General features: G+C 34.2%; 1 protein-coding gene across 7 annotated transcripts in view; it reads left to right on the top strand.

Annotated features, from left to right (window-relative positions):
- The window catches only part of LRRC3B (leucine rich repeat containing 3B), a 134,684-nt gene extending 130,427 nt beyond the window's left edge, over positions 1 to 4,257 (top strand). For 6 of the 7 annotated variants that reach the window (XM_026685757.2, XM_087948114.1, XM_087948113.1 and 3 more), the window contains 2 exons: positions 1,093 to 1,245; positions 2,814 to 4,257. In XM_026685757.2, coding sequence (XP_026541542.1) covers positions 2,979 to 3,755 — 777 coding nt within the window. In that variant the 5' untranslated portion in view covers positions 1,093 to 1,245; positions 2,814 to 2,978 and the 3' untranslated portion in view covers positions 3,756 to 4,257. The remainder of the gene's footprint in view (positions 1 to 1,092; positions 1,246 to 2,813) is intronic. The other variant, XM_087948118.1, reaches the window with a different exon arrangement.
- Positions 4,258 to 20,241: the final 15,984 nt, after the last annotated feature.

The following is a 20,241-nucleotide window of genomic DNA, read 5'->3' as shown; positions in this document are numbered from 1 at the left end:
AACTTCTTGTTTGTATATCAAAACAGACTTACAGAATTGGAATTGAGAAATGTAAAACTGAACTCTGCAGTTGTTCTGTAGAGGAAAACATCTTTTGTACTTGGACTTTGTGCCTTATCCCACTGATTTCTTTCTATGTTGTTGATAACTGAGTTATTGATAAAGATATTTCCATAGACTTTTGTCAGGATTTAATTTTGTACATAATCTCTAAATGCTAATGCTGATTGTTTGGTGTAAGTTTCATAGTCACCACCTCATGCTAATAACTCTGGATATAAATTCATGAAATCCTGGTTAACCCCCAAAAGAAACATCACATCACCTACAGAGCTCCTAAAACTCTGGTCCAAAAGCCTGAAGAAAAAGTCAATCCTTACAGAAAGCTCATAGCCTTTTGCAAACAGAAAATCTGAAAACTTCTTAGTTGAGTTTAAGTTTATTTTTTTTAAATAATTTTATGTGTCTTTAAATGTATATCATATGGCAGAAGTGGGGTATAACAATAAGAAATAAGAAATTATTTTAATGCAAGGGTAGGTAGAATTTATAGTTTGGTTTGTGTAAAGTTTCATTAGTAGGAGTGTGATTCACAAGGATTTCATTGAGAAAGGTGTCTGTAAAATGAAGTAATTTGGCTGAGAAAATCTCCATCATGAGAAGACAGAAAAGAAATACAGAAAATGGTAATTCTTTGGTGTACTCTAATTGTCATCTGGATTTATGCAGCCAAAATCCCTGTACATTTACCAGCTCTCTCCCTCTTTCATTCTCACCTATATAAAAATTATATAAAACACATCTTTAGTTCTTTCAGAATGTATGCTACCTTTTAATTACTTCTTCTCAAAAGTAATTACTTATATTATATAATATATATATAATATTTCTCTTAGAATTCAACTAAAGGTTCTCTTTCCCATATGTTCCAATCTAGTGAAACAACCCTGTATGTACTAATCATCAAAATACATGTGTTTATTTATTTTCTATGGCTCATAGGATTTTTCCAATTTAAACATCTAGAACTGTTCCACTCCTCAATTTTGCACAACCTTATAAAACAATCATTTTGTTTTTCTTTTCTTTAAGATCTTCTGACCATAAGATTTGAGATGGCACCATGTGATTCATTCAGCAAGATCTCTTTCTACCTCTTTGACAGAAAAAAGGAGCAACTTAAGAAGCTTCCTTCCAATCCCCAAGGCACTTCATCAAAGTAACTGAGCTACAATAAGTTGGCAGGTTCTTGGATCTTATTTTACTCTATATTGTGTTTTTTTTTAAATGATATAGAGAGGTTAATTGGAATTTTCTCAATGCTCATATCCTAGGTTAGAGATAGCATTCTCTTGATATGATAATAATGAACTCAAATTCTAAGATTATATTGCTGTATATTTTATTTATTCATCACATTTGTGCATATTAAAGCTATGCTAAAATATTCTTCAAGAGTAGTTTCATATTAAAAGGGGTTCAGAACTATTTCTCTCGTAGGATCTCTGCTTGCCCCATTTACAAATAAAATTTGTTGGAAAACACTTCTCACTGTTCTTGGGTGCCATAAGAGTTGAATACTTTCTGCCTTAATTTATTTATAAAATTTATTTGCCACCCATCTTGTATACAACAACTCTCGTATCCAAATAGCTTTTACTCATTTGTCTTCAAAAATAATAAGATAACCATCATGTATCAATAATGGAAAACCTATTCATTACCAGTGGTAAATGTTTACATCATCTACCCAATTGCTAAGATGGTTTTCTCCAGATTACATCTGAAAATAAAAGAATGAATATTTTACTCACTACTAGTCCTAGTATTGTTTTCCTTACATGTTAAGATGAACTTCATTTATATTTAAATACAGCTTGAAAAAATGCAACTTCTCAGCTTGTTGGTAAAAGTTATATGTGTTTGTGATATATATGATTGAAAAGATGGAGGTACTTCATAACGAAAAAATTAAAGATACTGTATTTCACCATTCCACAATCTCTTTAAGTTCTGTTCAAATTATTTCAACCCTCTTCCCTTTCAATAAATTGAGTTTCTTGGAAAAAAAACAAGTTTTATGTCATTAGATTTTATTTTACATACATATAAAACACTGATAATTTTTTAGAGCTTTTATAGCAAAATTCTTTATCATACAAGCAGATGAAAACATTCAGTCTTCCCTAGATTGGCAACTCCAATACACCTCCCATAATGTCCCAACCAAGATGCCTGTGAACTTCATGCAAAAACATGTTCATGACTTCAGAACTATCAGTATTTGGTTTGTCTGAAAAATAAGTACATTCTTGTAAAAAAAAAAAAGGGCTTCCTCAAATAGTTTAATTTGGATTTAAAGCAATATGGAACATTGTAGTGCAAAGTCATTAACCACAAAAAAGCTTGCTTAATTTGTCACTGCTGCATGAGTCTCACTGCAAATCTGATTAATGTGTCTGCTACTGTAAATGGAAAAAAGTAATTAAGTTTTATTATTGCTGTTCTAGAAAACCTGTGTTTAAAAAAGAAATAGTCTGCTTTGGAAATGGTGATATTAGAGTGAAAGAACATCTTAAGGTCATTTATAACAGTGAATCCATTGGACATTTAGTAAGTTAGACTTTGCCATCAAGATTTCCCATTTGACTGCAATCCTCTACATGTTTATCTGGGGACCAGACCTACTGAACTTAATGGGAGATTATTTCTGAATAGTTTTGCCTTGGTTCGTACCTTAAGATATATATTGACATCATTTAAAAAATATCCCTCACAGTCTTCTAAAAGGTATTTTTGTTTTCCTTTTCCAGGAATGTCCTTTTAAAAAGCAAACCAACCATGAAGATGTCTATATACTAACCTGTTCTTGAGTTCCATTGTTGGTGAGAATGAGGTTGCAGTTTTGTTCCTGAGATACTTTGCCGCCACTCTTGGGTAAATGAGAAGCGGTTGGGTGATTATGCTGACATTCCAGCATGCATTTGGTAGACCTGTGGTTAACTCGCTCCCTCTCCATGTGTCTGCTTCTACAAAGCTTTGTCCTCATGATACTATGCTTTCATTCTGCCAGTATGTGCCCCAAAGGTTGCCTTTGCTCTCATTCTGGAGGTTTAAATGTCAGCTGCAGCAATGCGAACTTGAAAGAAATACCTAGAGATCTTCCTCCTGAAACTGTCCTTCTCTATTTAGACTCCAATCAGATTACATCCATCCCAAATGAGATTTTCAAGGACTTGCACCAATTGAAAGTCCTCAACTTATCCAAAAACATAATTGAATTCATTGATGAGCACTCTTTCAAAGGGGTGGCAGAAACCTTGCAAATGCTAGACTTGTCAGACAACCGGATTAAAAGCGTGCACAAAAATGCTTTTAACAACTTGAAGGCTAGGGCTCGAATTGCTAACAATCCTTGGCACTGTGATTGCACCCTTCAGCAAGTCTTGAGAAGCATGGCTTCCAACCATGAAACAGCCAACAGTGTCATCTGTAAGACCTCCGATTTAGATGAACATGCTGGTAGGCCATTTCTCAATGCAGCTGATGCTGACCTATGTAATATTCCTAAAAAGACAACAGATTATGCCATGCTAGTCACCATGTTTGGCTGGTTCACCATGGTGATATCCTATGTAGTTTACTATGTGCGGCAAAATCAAGAGGATGCACGCCGGCACCTGGAGTACTTGAAATCTCTGCCAAGTAGGCAGAAAAAACCAGATGAAGCAGATGACATTAGCACTGTTGTATAATGCACCCAAACCCTGTGACAGACCGAGGTAGCCATTAGGTATGGAGAGCACGGATACCAGCTGTTTCGTTCTAACGTTCGTGGTCAATATGTTAAAGACTTTTTCCAATTATACAGAATTCTGCCACTGTCAATCTTTCTTAAAAAAAAAAGATGTCTGTTTTGGGATAATAACGGTACTCTTTTATTGTTTCTCTGGTGGTATTCTAAACCAAGTGAACTAAAATGTAAACATTAGTTTAGACTCATTCCACTCTTTAATAATGAAATTTATTTTTTTAATTTAAAACCAAATAAAAGATAAACTTTGAACCATGTAAATGCAGAGTAATTTATTGACCCAAAGACTGCCTTATAAGCCTTGTTTGGCTATTGCTATGTGGACAGATCACAGATTTACACTGATCAAAAAGTGATTTCAAATCAGGCCAATTCAAAATTCCTGAAATTGGCTCTCTGAATATATATCTAAATCTTGATATGTATTGATATATTTAGGAGAGAGAGTTTATTTATTATATGACATAATACCATTCTAGGCTCCTAGAATATACATAGTATACAACTGTCATTTAGATATTATCATGTTAATGTTTGGCTAGTTTCAATCTGCTGAATTCAAGTGATCCACTTTACTATTGATTTTGGCACTCATATATTTTTATTCTGGCTGCCATGCAACAACGCAGCTTTCCATAACTTGGTACCGAGATTTTGAGTTTCAAGTCTTATCTGCTGCAGATTTGGGGAGTTGATTTCTGAAACATCTGGTGGATATTAAGAAGAAGTTTATTGTAATGAACATAAAATGTTATATTTGAATAGATATGTACTAAGTGTTAGAATAATTTTTGCTTTAGCTTAAAAGAGAACATTGGAGAATTTATTTGTGCAAATCTATTTTGAATTGAGTTTGAAATATAATTTTTCTTCCCTCTTCTTTCATTCTAAATTTTAGAAAATCCACATCCAGTATTATGTAAGTTATTTCTCATATGTATGAAAGAGCATATGCAAATAGTTTGCAGTTCTTTGGCTCAATCTTCATTTTTTACTGTGTATCTGTGAGATAGATATAGAAAATCTTGTCAATATTTGATGAAATGGGCTGGATTCTAACCTTAAAATCCATAGGAACGTGTTGTATAATTAATTAGAACCTGTGACACAGATCAAGATCCCTGGAATTGAAAGCCCAACTGTGCCAGCTATTGTCAGTATTAGGTTAGGGGAATCCCAGAGCTATTGACTATACTAGAAAGTTTAAACAAAAAAAAAAGCAGTGGCAAACCATTTCTGCTACCTGCTAAGGGAACCATATAGAGGTTTTCGATTAGAACCCCTTTTATACAGAACCATTGAACTGATGGGGACACTCAGACTATTATCTAACTCCCTATTAAGTGCAGAAATCCAAATTAAAGCATTTCTGTGTCTTAACAGACAGCTCTATATCCTCTTGCTTCATTGAATGACAATGAGAAAACTAGCTCTGAAAATACATTTTTCCCCTAACAAAATATTGTTAATGTTTTTCTAATGTTCAGTCAGAATTGTTTTTTTCTATCATTTTAACCTATCAAGATTAAAATATGATAAACTTAATCTAGCAAGATTTATTATTAACAAATATATGCTGAAAATAGTTTCTTCATTGTTTTCAAAGTGCTTACCGATTGCTGACTATTTTCATTTTTAGGTCTTCCCAAACATCAATTTTAGATTGGTCTGTAGTTTTTCTTGAACAAAGATATGAATTTTGACTTTCTCCAAGTCATTTACCATATCACGAGGTCTCAAGGATTTTTTCAGAAATAATTCATAAATGTTTGGTTAGACCATTAGCAACCTACCATGTAGTTCATTAAGCCTTAGATATTTAAACTATTCATGATAAATTGAGATTTCCTGACCTTGAGCTTCAAGGCTTGAGCTTCAGTCCTTCCTGTTGAATATGCTTATGAGTGGTAAAATATATATCTTCTTGTTAGAGATGATATGGTCAAAACAGGAGTTGGGTAGTTCTGTTCGCATTTTGCTTCTGTTTCTTTAATTTTAAATATACTTAAAGAAAACCTGTTCATTTTTCTAATCCTCTACTAATTTCAGCTCATTCTGAACTTTAGATTTTGTGTCACCATTTCTACAATTTTGAGTGTCTCACTGTACTCTTACCTTGGTAATCTCTCTTTACAAGTTTTTGTTACTTTATTTGTTTTTCAGAACTCAAGTGTTTCTGGAACTGGGCCTTATTATTCAGTATTTCAGTATCTTTAATTAGTTAGACTGTTTTGAATCTCTTGTTCTTCGTTATATACGAAGAAATATACCCAAAGTGAACTGGCATCTGAAGCTAATGGAACAGAGGCCTGCCAGTAGACCTCAGCCTGTTAAGTACAATCATACAATGCAGTACAATTAGTTCTTCACACAAACTTGAAATACATAGAATAACCTTATTTAATCTTGTGCTATGTAGCTAGATGTAAATTTGAAGAACTAAAATCCCAACACTAACTTGATCAGGTAATAATCTGAGTTTGGTTCTGATTTCAAAGGTATCTTCTTTTATTGGGGGAATTTCTTTAATTAATTAATTATGAAATTACTATAATATTGATTCCTGACAATCACATATCAACAGTTTCTAAGCCTTTTAAGGGAAGAAGAGACACTGGATGACTTCTTGAATTAATCCAGAAGCACGTAAATTTCTTTATGTGTTCCTCATACATTCTGAAACATATTTCAGTTGAGAAATTTCAAAGTACTGAAATTGGAGAACCCATCACTAATTTTTCCTTCCAGACAACCTTTATTTGGAATATATAATTCAACCAGTGTCTTTTGCTTTACTATTGAATTGAATATTGAATTAAACTGTTGAATTGAATTCCAGAATAAATAGATTCATGAATATTAGAAAATATGTATCTCTAAAGGAAATACCCTCCTTGGAAGTAATTTGTGTAAGTTTTAATAAATTGGATACTTTTCTTCTTTTAAATTGTATTTCCAGACACTACTCTGGCATAACAACACAACCTGAAAGTATCTATAAATCAGCGCAGTTTCAATTTTATTGAACAGGGATGTTGTCATGTATTGATTATATGCTGTCTTATTGTCAGGAACAAGCTGTCATCACAAAGCAGCTAAACTGGACAGTTGCTTTATTACATACTAGTTTTGCAAAGGTTATGAAATTAGCATAAATTGACTCATTAGAAAACGAAACACATGTAGTTCTCAACTTACAAACATTTGTTTAGTGACTGTTTAGAGTCACTGAAAAAAGTAACTTATGACAGCTTTCATACTTAATGATCATTGAACATCCCTATGGTCACATGATTGAAATTTGGATGATTGTATTTATGACAGTTGCAGTGTCCCTGGGTAATGTGGTCACCTTTTGCAACTACTGACAAACAAAGTCAACAGGGAGACCAGATTCACTTAACAACCATATTACTAACTCAATAACTGCAGTGATTCACTGAACAACTGAGGCAAGAAAGATTGTAAAGTGGAGCAAAATTCACTTAACTGTCTTGCATAGCAATGGAAATTTGAGACTCAATTGTGTTTGTAAGTCGAGAATCACCTGTAGTCAAAAAAAGTCAGATGCATTGTCCATTGATTAATGTACACCATTAATACATCATAAACCATACCCATCCAATTTATAAAATTCGTGTCCATTTTTTGGTTACCATATCCTCTTTTCAAACTGTGATGCTATATTCAGAACTTTATCTCTCCTTTCCAGACTTGAAATTAATGAAAGTAATGGAAACAGAAATAAGCCTTTTTTATTTTATTAGTGTAACAGAAGCCTACTTTTTAACCCTAAGAAAAGTTTGAAAGGAGGGAAATGTCAACCAAACAAAAGAGAAAGGAAGAAAATCCAATTGCTGTTGATAAAACATGTTCTTCATTAGATCAATTAGCTTATTTCAAGAGTAATACAATATAAATTGCAACAAGGTGAAAGCTTGAAAGAAAAAATATTAAGTCACTTTGAAGCATACAATAAAGTAATTTAATTATTCAGATATGTGTATAAAGTCATCTATATAATTAGAAAATTTTAGTATTATAAAAAACAAAAATCAGGAATTCCAAAACAAAAATAAGGGATCAGAATTCATATATGCACTTAAACTCTCACAAACAGAATGGATAAAATAAATTTATGATAATTGACAAATGGGGAAAAAAAGGAAAATCTCTGAATTATCCTTAGTTTTTGAGTGGGAAAATCAGTAACAAACATTTTCTGCAAAATAGAGGAGCATTTAAATCTCCTTTGTCTTAATAAAAAAAAAGTTAGTAATTTCAAGTCTCACAGAAATGAGCAGCATGAAGACAAAATAAACATTTCAGATATTTATATCCATATGAACTATAATCAAACTCATTACTAAGCTCTGTAGATCTAATGCAGTTATCATGTATCCAGTTTCTTATTCTATGAATTGGTACCTTCAAAAACTAAATGAATCTTGCACTGCTACAGTAGTCATTCACCCTTATAAACGACCATAGAGGCACTGCAATATTCGCCCCACCCCCAGCTGGACTCCACAGGCACTGGGCCTGTGAAGACTCATCTTGCAAATATCTAGCAAGCCTTTGGTTTCTTTGCCTGCTTTGTTGTTTCAGGCTTTTGGTGCATTTGCAGAGAACAGAGGCCTAAAGTAGTGCGAGATCACATGAGATCATCAGCGCGAGATCTCATGCTACTGATCTTATATGATCTTGCACTACTTTAGGCCTCTGTTCTCTGCGAATTGAGACCTGGACAAGATCTCGGCCAAAGGCCTTGCAAACAGATTCGGTTCTTGAGACCTTCCCTCCAATTGCTGTTTTCTTGCCAAGCCTGCAGGGATGAGAAATTGTGTCCCTGTAGACTTGAGTCGTCTTTGCAAAACCCTTTTGCTGGCAAGAAAGGAGCCTGAGAGAGGCAGGTGCATCCCCCCTGGGCTCTTCTTTCTGGCAAAGCTTTTTGCAAAGACAATCGGAGTCTAGAGGGACACAATGTCCTTCTAGACTCCGGCAAGCCTTAGCTGAAGGCGAAACTGTGGCAGAGAGGCTGGAGAGGAGACACCTCATCAAGATCTTCAAAAGGTAAGTGGACCCGGCTGGGAAGGGGGAAGCATGAGATATCTCTTGATTGGAGGATGCCTTCGGTGGTTGGATGCACTCAGTTCTCCATGTTCTTCCCTATCCTGAGATACCTTGTGCACTTAATGACCCACACATTTGATTAGCAAATGCATGGGCAAAGGTAGAGAGTTTTCACATTCATTCAATGTGATTCACTCCAACAAATCCTTAGATTACGAATGTAATTGGCAGACTCCATTACATTTATAAGTCAAGGAATACCTGTATATTTTCAGTTCCACCAATGGGGCTTCCAATTTGGCATTTTGTATTCCCTTAGGCGCTTTTAGTCTTTAAAAGCATCTAGATGCAGTCCAGGTGCCAATCTCAACTATTATCCTCGGAAAATAAAAACAAAAATTCTTTAAGCGTGTTAATTTTCTGTCAGAAAAAAAGATAATCTAGATTGTTATTAAAAAAAGTAGAGCAAAGATAATGATAAAAGTATCCTGTTTGACTAACAAGAAAATATGTATAAACATAAACACATTTACTATTTATGAATAAACATTACTGGAGTTTCATTTTGCAATAGCCTCTTCTGCCCATTAATAAATTCTATAGAAGTGTTGAATAATTTATAGCAAAGTGCAGTGACTTGGAGAAATTTTTGCAAAGAAAATTTATCTCATGTCTGCTAAATCTGCATTTACTAGAAATTCAAGATGCTAGTCTCAGATCTATGAAATGTATCTTTAAAAAATGCAACCAACTTTTAAGGATTGGATGAAAATCTGATTCTAGTGCTGAAATTCATAGGTAGGATTAATCAGATTGATGTAAATACATGATAATTATGGTCAAAGTATATCTAAATAAATTAAGATAGTAGTAATATTAGTAAATCCGTAAAATCAGAAGGCCCTAAAATTCAAAGGAGAAGAAAACTTGAAATAATTAAATACATTTGATCATTCATTAATGATTAGAATGTTGTCTTTTCTACGACAGACTAAGATATCTAATCTAGGTTTCCCAAGATTTTAAATAGCTAATTTCCCCCCATCCCCAATACCTGAATCTTAATCTTTTTAGAACCCATAATTATCATTATAATACACTTTGCATTCTGGGTATAATTGGGGAAATGGGAAAGCTTTGGTTTCCATCCATCCTTATAATACCTCCTTTTATTTTACCTGTTAAGAGTGTAAGAATGAGTACAGGTAATTCTCCACTTACAACCATTGGTTTAATGATTGTTACAAGAGTACTGAAAAAAATGACTTATGACTGTTTACCACACATGACTTTGCAGCATCTCCATGGTCATATGATCAAAATTTGGATGCTTGGCAACTGGCATATATGCAGGACTGAATGGAAATTTCTTATGTGAAGTATAATTTTCTTACGTTACAGCTACCAACTAACTCGCCTCATTTAATCTCTAATCCTGGTTTGCACCAACCTGAACCCATGACTTGTCCTAGCAACTGGAATATTTTATGTAGGTCTGTTGGGGGGGACATCTAAAGCATCCAAGCCACCCTTCTGTTCCATAAAGGAATTCAAATTAAAGCATTCATAACAGGTACCCACTTTTTGCTTAAATGTGTTTGGTTAAAGAGAACTCATTAGAACAGGGTTTCTATCATGGACCGGCACTGGTACACAGCATGCCAGCAACCAGTCCGTGCAAACAAGCGAAGCCCCATCTGTGGGATGAAGGAAGCATGCAAAATCACACCCCCTTCAGTCCATGGAACTAGTCTCTGATGCCCAAAAGGTTGGGGTGCCGCTGATTTAGAAGATAACAGAAGACAAGATTTAAAAAAAGGATGAAGAAGGAGAAATAAGAAAATGATAGTGAATTATTCCAAGTGGGAATGAAATGCTTTACTTACATGCATTCACATCCGGATTCAGTAAAGACAGTTGAATGCTCTTGCTATTTTTGCCTGAAGTACACCTGGTCCTGTGAGTGATGGATGACCCTGGAATGTGCTACTTCTTATATCTTAAGTCCTGAAAGACTGCAATAGAAACTGATTCATCTGACAGGATAGAGGAGCATAGCAAATTCTACTTAGTCCATAGCCGATGTCAAGAGATCTCAAACAGAAAGTCTAGGAATATTCCTCTCAATCCCACTTATACATATGTAATGTGCCTGGAACAAAACTTGGAATATGTTGGCTTTGTCTTCAATTGTTATTTCTGCTCTGTTTGCATATATAGCATTAAATAGTTTCTATAGCTGTACAGTGTATATAGATTGGCTTTGTGCATTCTACAAAATCCTCTATTTTTGTATGTATCAGAAAAGAGTGGACATATCTAGGCCTCCTGTTGTTCGAAGATCACAAGGCATGAGAGTTAATGAGGTGTAGCCATCAAGTGTGACACAAAGCAAGGTTATAATTATAAGGCAAATCTCAGAACAGTGAAAGACAAAGCAACTGTTAGAATTCAATGTTCCTTTTGACATCTTTCAAGGTAGAATTCATTATCTCTCTGAAATCTCCCTAGACCAAACTCAATATCTTTTCAGTTTTTCAGTATAGTATATTTAGTTGATTAGACCTTATTAGTCTTTTATTTTTAGGTTTATTTCTCACTGGTATGACATAAATTCTACTATTCCATCCTTCAGCTATTTTTTATAAAGTGCTATTAAATTCCAAATATGGGCTGCATTCTAAAGAATAAATACATTATTTTGCATAGCAAAAGCAGAGGGAGGAATAAAACCAGAGGCAATAGCCAAATTTCATCTCCAACTCATAAAAACTTCTCCAGAACAGTGAAAGTTTTTCATCTTAGCTACTAGTACTGTAGCAAAAGTGAAAGGGAATTTGGATATCTGTTTTTTCTTAACACTCTTCCTACCATGTCATTCGATAGTATAATCTAAATTATGGCAAACTAATCACCTCAATTAACTTTGAAGGATATACCCAATAGCAAATTTTGGAACTGTAGTCCAAAACCTCTGGAAAGCATTTCCTTACATTAAGAAGGAGGATAATGGAACTGGAAGATTGATAGAATATTTTGGGCACTGTGGTGGCTGGATGGATGAAGGCAGAATGATTATCTGTTATGTTTAGAAGAATACTTTTCAGGAATGACAAACAAAACAACTATTTGCAACAGATAGCCTGAGGCAAGCTTTAGGGGAAATAAATGCATCTTCCTATTGTTTCATACCAACTGCTATGTTTCCAACACAGAAAACAATTCACCCATCCTTACTTAAATACAAATGATTGAATCCAGGTTTAGGCATATTTAGAATGAATTTCTTGCAACTACTGAGGCTGCTTGAGTAGTTGATAACCAGCAGTACAAGTTAACTAACTTGTTCCATTGATTATAAAAACACTATTTTAGGATTGATGAGAAGCAGTTACTTTAAACATTTGTAAAATGCTAGCCTTGGCAGCAATGTTTCAAAACATTGTCAGAGCCATTTTAAAACATTTTCCAGAAGAAATTTCTGTTTCTACTCAGCCAATGCCTGTCCATCCCCACCTGCTGTGGACTTGAGTTAACAAGTTGGAAAGTAACTATGGGACTCCTGCAGCCTGTTTCCTCTAGTTGCCACAGCAGCAAAATCTTAGAAAAGGTCTTTCTCCCTTTGATCTGTGTAAGCCTAGATGATTGTGTTGACAGCATTTATTTATATTATTGTAAAAACAGAGATTTATGGTAACTTAAAGATCAACACATTTATTACAGCATACATTTTTTGAGGCTCCAGTTCGCTTTGTAATATGTTATGCTGAAGAAGACAATGTTAAGAAGGGAACTTTTAAGAAGTATATGACAAAGTACAAGTTGATTGCTTTGAATTTGTTGAAAAAAATTATACCGTTAGTCTAATAGATACAACTTTTTGCTCTTCTGTAGATAAATACCTAATAACCCATTGACGTTCTGTTGATCACCACAAGAAAATAGTACATTTTTTGGTTGATCTTTTGGAATATTAATTAAAAACTAAAGCAGAATATGTTACTACTCAGTACAAGATATTAGTAACAAAAAGTCTACCCTAAATATTGATGTAAAGCATCAAGGAGGTGTGAAAGAGTTAATTTTGAAGTGTTCAGTGTCACAAAACTTTGCTAGAGTTTATTAATAGGGGGTTTGCAATAAAGGGCACCAACAAAACAGAGACCAAAGTAGCACCTAGCTCTGCTGATATTAATTATGTTGCCTTTCTTCCAACATCCTTAACATAACAAAGCTTAGCCATTCACATGCTCAAGGCTATTAACAACTTGTTAATAGGCCAGAGTGGCAGCTTGTTGATTTAACCTTGTGAGTTACACAGGCAGGCATGATTTTCTCTCCATTGTTTTACCTTCCTATTTCAGAGAGTGAAACCAGAGCAGGGCCTTGAGTTTTTCTCACAAATCCTCTGTCATTTCCCCATCAGTGATTGATCAATGTTCTAAATGATTCAAGTGGCTAAACATGAATACAAACATTTTAAGAAAAAGTTTGGAATTTAGAAAGCCAATTGTTAAACCCCAATTTGGTTCTGCCTTCAAAGTCCCCTTAATGCCTCAATCATAAGGAATGGATCCCAAATTCAACTCATCACTTGACAGGAGCAGGCAAATAATTTCCTCCATCTTAAAAGTCAAGGACACTTCACTTAATAAATCAATCCTTTAATTAGTTTGGGTTTTGTTTTACTTTTGTGAAGGATTAGAACTCATGGCCTCTATTTTCTACCCTGATGCCTTAACCACTACTCTAATCAGTCCCTCATGTAATTTATTTTTTAATTATATTTTGATGCATTTTCTCATTTTTTTTTTCAGAGTGAAATTATAGATTACTTTACAGATAAGTATGTTTTTATACATACAGATGTATATGTTTTTTATTTATCTTTCCAGAGCAGAAATGAGTAATTTGCAGCTCTAGGACCACAGGCAACTCATTGACTTTAATTTGAAACTTTTCTTCAAAAAAATTGGTATAGGCAACTGATGTGAACTTATATCAGGAGGGTCAAAGGGAGAGAAAAAAAGAAATTCTGAAATTCTGCTGCCTAGAAGTTGCCAAGGTTCAGATTTATTTTTCCTATTGGAACCACGTTGCCACGTTGAAGCTGGCATTGTGTGATGTGATAGCCAGAGAATGTCAAGCTCTAGAGACACCAGATCTTTTTGTATGGCTTTGTGCCAGCATTGATAATATTGTTTCACTTACTCTGTACACTTCTGTAAATAATACCTGTATATTCAATGAGATGAAAAGAATTGATACATACAAATATTTAATGCCAGCATACAACAAAGGTAGTCCTCTAAATTAAATGCATTTTCTTGCAAAGTTAACTTCTTTCTGTTATTCTTGGGTCACTGAGATGAAAACAAGAAAAATTAAGGAATGCTTAAGACTCTGCAGAAGACTCTGTAATAGAATTAGCTTTTTCCTTCTATTGATCATAGCCCTGGTATGATGAGATATATATGGTGCATCTTGATAGCAAAAGTTCTGGCAAACCTGAGCAGAGACATACAGTATAGAATTATAGATGACAAGAAATTGGTTAGTCTCTAGGTGCTCCAAGTCTTTTTATGATAAAAAATAAAATGGATTTGTTGTGATGTCATGTCATAGACTGTACTGTACATCTTGCCCTCTAAACATTTCCAGGCAAGAGATGTGTTTAAAAATAGTAAATGATTAATGGAAAGAAAACACAATCAATGTACTTACTGTTATGAATGAGAGTAAAGAAAAGAACACAATTTTATTATTCATGGACAAATTGCAGAGATAACTTGATAATATAAAGATGCAAAAACTTGGAAGCACTGCTTATCTTAAATCATAACCTTTTCTGTCTTGTGCCAATTTCTCTCCAAATGGAAGTCTGCTAAAAGAAGACAAAAAGCATAATCCTACAATGACATAGAGATCTTTGCTGGGATCTTTCAAAATACATAATCATGACAGAAACAATTGCTAACAGTGCTTTCTCACTCTTAGTCCACAGCAGCAAGTCCCAGAATGATAAAACATTTTGAAATAGACTGAGATTCATTCCTATAGCCAATTCAAACAGTTATTTTCACATATGGACCACTGTGTACTCTCACATTCCCTGTGGCTTGAAACAACCATTATTAATTGCCTCATTGAACATCTGCTGAAGCAAATCCTCTCTACCACCCATTGATGAGTGGCAAAGCTTGGGTTGTTGAATGAAATTTCTGCAAAGTTTAAATGTAAGTATTAGTCAGTTTTGTATCAAAGGAGCACCTTGGAAAAACACATACATAGAGTAGGTTTGGTGGAATGGATGAATGGATGGATGGAAATAAATAGAAGATAGATGATAGAAATAGATGACAGACAAATTTGAAATACCAAATTCCTAAAAATGCATGCCAATTAATAATATATCCAAATAAAATCAATAAAATAGTATTAGTCAAAAATGATAAAACCATTAATCCATTTAGCATCTTATTATTCAGTGACAATGCTTTAAATAAAAAAAATAGAAATTGAAAAGCTCTGCAAAAAGGCTCAGCCTTTACTGCTTTTCTAAAAATTATTAAAGAGGGTGTTTTCTGGAATAGTTCTGGATAGGGATTATCTATACCTTTATTTAGGATCAAAAACAATTGTTGATTTTATTTGAAAGAAATTAAATTAGGGATATATGAATGCTGAGCTGTAAAAGAAATATTTGAAGTCTATTGTAAGCCAAAGTTATGCTTGCAAGATTGGTTTCACCTGCCAACAGACTGGTCCTAATGCTGATTCTGAAAAGTCTTAAAAACAACTCCACATAAAATGCTCTGCAGTAGTCTAACCTAGAGATGATAATGTGTGTGTGTGACAGAGAGAGAGTTGTTGACAGTCAAAAATAAAAGCAAAATCTAAGCAGTTATATTTCCCAGATAATTACTAGGTATGCTCAACTGCCATAAACACAGAGTTTTGTAGCAGAAAAAACTAGAATTAATAGGAGATTCTAGAGAAAATGATTAACAGAACATTGAATATTTTCTCACTGCAATATTTTGTTGCACCATTCACTTGTTTAGATTTATAGGGGATAGCCTAAGTTATGTCCCATAAGCTTGTGAAAATTGTTCTTGTATAAACCCATCCTAATTTTTGTTTTTAAAAGATTGTTAATGCAACTCATGTCTGGATCATATAGGCTAAATGCTAATCCATAACTTATATTGTATTTTCTCTTATTTATCTTTCTGTCTTAAGCTTGATCTAATGTATGAATAAAGTCTTTTTAGAAAATTTCCATTTACTCCTATTAACTTTGTCAAATGTTGAAACAATGGTGATTTTTGTCTTTTTTTATAAGTGCATCAGCTCAGATTTTTCAGCTGGCTTAATGCATGGGTTCGGTAAGATAGACCGATTGAGTTTTTTACACCTTCCAAATGCTTGGTGTTTAACTCGGTGTTTAACTTTTGTTCTCTTCTTATTTTTAATTTAATTACTTAGTTTCCAATCCATTACAATGGAAGTCAACACCTGTCCTTCTAAATATACAGATGTAGAATTGATTTTATTTTGCCTTTGCGACTAGTTCTCATTATATTGCTTCCTGAATTGACCTCTATGATTATAAGATAGCATGGAAGATCATCCTTTCCTCTGAAGGAATTATTCATCTGTCATGCTATTTAGACTACATGATTTCCAAATGGGAAAGATCACAAAAATGACATGCATTCCTTTCCCCTTTTTAATGCCCAGGCTAATACCAAAGGATTTCACTGTATATATTCGGAATGATTACATGTTCAACTGAGATGAGCAAAATCATTGCCAGAGGCTAAATTCTGCTTTACTTGATGTTGCTGGAGAATTGTGCATTAAGAGGAAATATGTTTTGAATATATTTCTCTTCAGAGCCATCTAGTACAACTATTGGGAGATACTTTCTTTCTTTCTTTCTTTTTTTTTTGCATCATCAAAATAACATTTTGCAACATGTCTGGGACCAACTCTCATTAACTCCAACCTGTATGGGAAAGAAGTAATCTGGAAAATAAGCATTTGGTTTGTTAGCTATGGAAGCAATATGGGTAGGAACAGGAAGTTAAGGGTAGGAACCACTAGTACAATTATTAATAAATTATCACAATTTATTCTAGGATCACCGTCTTTGCAATAAATGCTATCCTGACTAATTTGTTGCTGCCGACAAGTGTTGCTATTGGGGCATCAGGTGGCGTTTCTGTTCATGATGCCCATAATGATTGCATGACTGAAGCTGTCATCTACACCCCTACATATATACATTGTGGATGCACCTGGCTCTAGTGCTGCTAAATTGTACAACTTGTACAAAATATTTTTAAAAAATCCAAAACTAGAACCCTAACAAAATCAAGAATTATCCTGACTTTTATCAACACAAAGCTGGTTAGAAATTAGCCAACAAAAACAACAGAAAAATCTTGGTAAAATAACCTTAACTTAAAAATAGACCAACCAAATATACTTTGAAGAATATTGTTAAAAATTATATTTGTAATTTATACCCAATTTTTAGGGTATTGAAATAAGAGTTGGAAACTTCTGGGATTTGTTTCTTTGCTTTGGTGACTAATTTACCACATGCAATTCACTCAAAACTGTACAAAGAAATTCAGCTCAACATCTCACTATTTGGTTTCCAAGCAAGTATCCAAACTGACCACTTCCAAAGCTGAAGCTGATCACTTAGGTGGAGAAAAACGAACAAAAAACATGACTATAGAACAGATGGTCTTGAATTCAAGGTCCTATCAGCATGTCCAATACTGTGAAATTATGAAAACTGAGGCCTAAGAATAACTACATAAAGCCATATATTGCCCACCAATTCAATAATATTAAATAGGCCTGATATTTCAAATTGGCAAGGATTAAATTCAGTGATACTAAAGATTGCTTTTTCTGGAGAGAAAATAATCCTTTGGGTCTTTTTACATATCATTTGTGCACGATGTGATAGGCTAAAAAGCTTTGATTCATGTATATATGTGTGTCATCAAATTTAATTTTATTTTATTTTAGACTATTCCTTACACTGATTACACAACACGTGTAATATCTTGGCAATTACTACATTACCCAAATCAAAATGTTGGCTGTATGGTGGAGATCAGGGGTGGGATTCTATAGATTCGCACCTATTCGATAGAACCAGTTGTTAACATTCTAAGCAGTTCGGAGAATCGGTTGTTAGAAGAAATTATTAGCCTAATCCTGTAAGGAAGGCAGGAAGGAAACATTCTGGTGTTGCTTACAGAAACTGCCTTTCTGTTAACCCTTATTACATTCTTGGCAGGACTAGACTTCCTGTCTCAGGAACATCTCTGGAGTTTTTTCCCTTCCTTTGCTGGTACTTTGCTTGTGTGGAGTGACCATTCAAAGTTACAATGGCACTGAACTGTGACTTATGACCGTTTTTCACACTTATGACTGTTGCAGCATCCCCACAGTCATGGGAGGCCAGGCGAGTAGATGCGTGCCTCGATGTGAGTGATATTGAGTTGGCCACAGCCAGCCAGTCACATGACCATCAAGCCACGCCCACAGAACCAGTTGTTAAAAAAATTGAATCCCACCCCTGGTGGAGATGAGATGGAAAGTAAAAAATGCAAAATTGCAGCACACTTGTGTTCATCCTATGCTTTCTGCCTTACCATGCATGGCAATAAATTGTTAACATCTGACAAGTATATGCCATTGGGATGCTAAGAAGTGAACAGCAACCTTTCATATAAACAGCATTAACTCTCCTACTTTGCTCCTCTAAATCTATTTTGTTCTTTGTTAAATCGCAGGCTGAATAAATTTAACATAAACTATTTTTTAAGTGCAGCCTTATACTACTGCCTGAATGACAAATCTAAATAATTAATTTTAATTCTATTTTTTTCTAAGTTGACATTTTCTTCTTAAAATGGTCATGTTTAATTAAAGAAGAAAGTGCTTGGGTTTCACAACACTTCAATTGCATATATAAAATTTAACAAGATGCTGTCCTTTCACAGCAATGGAGTGGCTTTTCAAGCAATATTTACTTTTTCCCATTACCTTTCTAAAGTCTGTTTTCTCAGAGCTGGAACAGCAGCAAACTGCCAAAAGCTTAGCAGAAACACAATTAACAGAGATCAGAAGCATGAAATTTGCACAAACTTCAGAATGATTGCATCCATTTATTCTGTTATATCAGTACAGTTGTTTTACTGCTTCCATGTATTTCAATTAATCAATCCCTTAACGGGTTTAGTCTTGTAGACACATTAAATTTTGATGCATTTTTTTTCAGATTGAAATTACACTTTATATCTAGCAATTATATTTTTACATTTTAGAGGAAAATTGAGCAACTTGTAAATTTAAACTTACATGCAACTTTTCTTCAAAGAGGTTGGTTCAGACTAGTGATTAAACTGACTAATCCTTCTTACTGTCTCGTGTTAGGAGGAAAAAGCCATTGCCAGAGGGAAAAAATATAAAAGGATCATTAGCAAAGCCTACATATATTCAGTCTCAAATTATAAACTCTAACAGTGTTAATTAAATTGAAATTTTATAAGGACTGGGGGGAGGGGATGATGTTGACAAGGCTTTGGAAAGCTAAGAAGCAAAGGAGAAGCCTACTGGAAAATCACAGCCTTTGAGAGTCAAGGTAACTTCTTAAGAAAACAAGGATGGATGCAAGCAAAGAAATGACTATTCATACTATTCATGGTGGCATCTAGCACATCAATACATAATATTTAAGTTCTGAAAGGATTTACAGAAACACTCTAACTCTTTATCAATAATTTCTGAAAACACATTAAAACAGGTGAGTCACTAGTTCATTGAGAAATAACCAACTAGGAAGTTCCAATAGTAAATCAAAAGTTAAACAATAAATTGCCTGTTACTATATTTACCCTTAATAACTGGTTTAAAATACAAAGTTCAATTACTGTAGGGCAAACATTTAATTAAGAAATTCTAGTTTATGATAGTAAATCAGTGAGGGTCTCAGCTGCCTCTGAACTCCTGAGCAGTTACTCACAAAGCAAACAGTACTTACACTTTGATGCAGTCACATTTCTGCTTTATTTTGAGAATTCAGGTTTAACAGCAACAAAAATGTAGTATCCATGAAAAGCCAGCTTTGAAAGCTAGCTTCTCTCAGTGCTTTATATACCTCTTCGCCCAGAGTAGTTAAAGCCGCACCCTCCTGTTATCCGGCCGTCATTCTGCCTCTTATCAAACTCTCACTTCACTTCTCTTATCATACCCCCATTTCTATAACCCTGTGCTACCCAAAACCACCTATTCCATGCTATCTTTCTCCTAGGCTATCCTGT

This window comes from Notechis scutatus, chromosome Z (genome assembly GCF_049901735.1).
Source record: "Notechis scutatus isolate UNSWTSFEM ecotype Mainland chromosome Z, rNotScu1.2, whole genome shotgun sequence".
Taxonomy (NCBI): domain Eukaryota; kingdom Metazoa; phylum Chordata; class Lepidosauria; order Squamata; family Elapidae; genus Notechis; species Notechis scutatus.
This window is presented reverse-complemented; position numbering and strand designations above follow the sequence as displayed.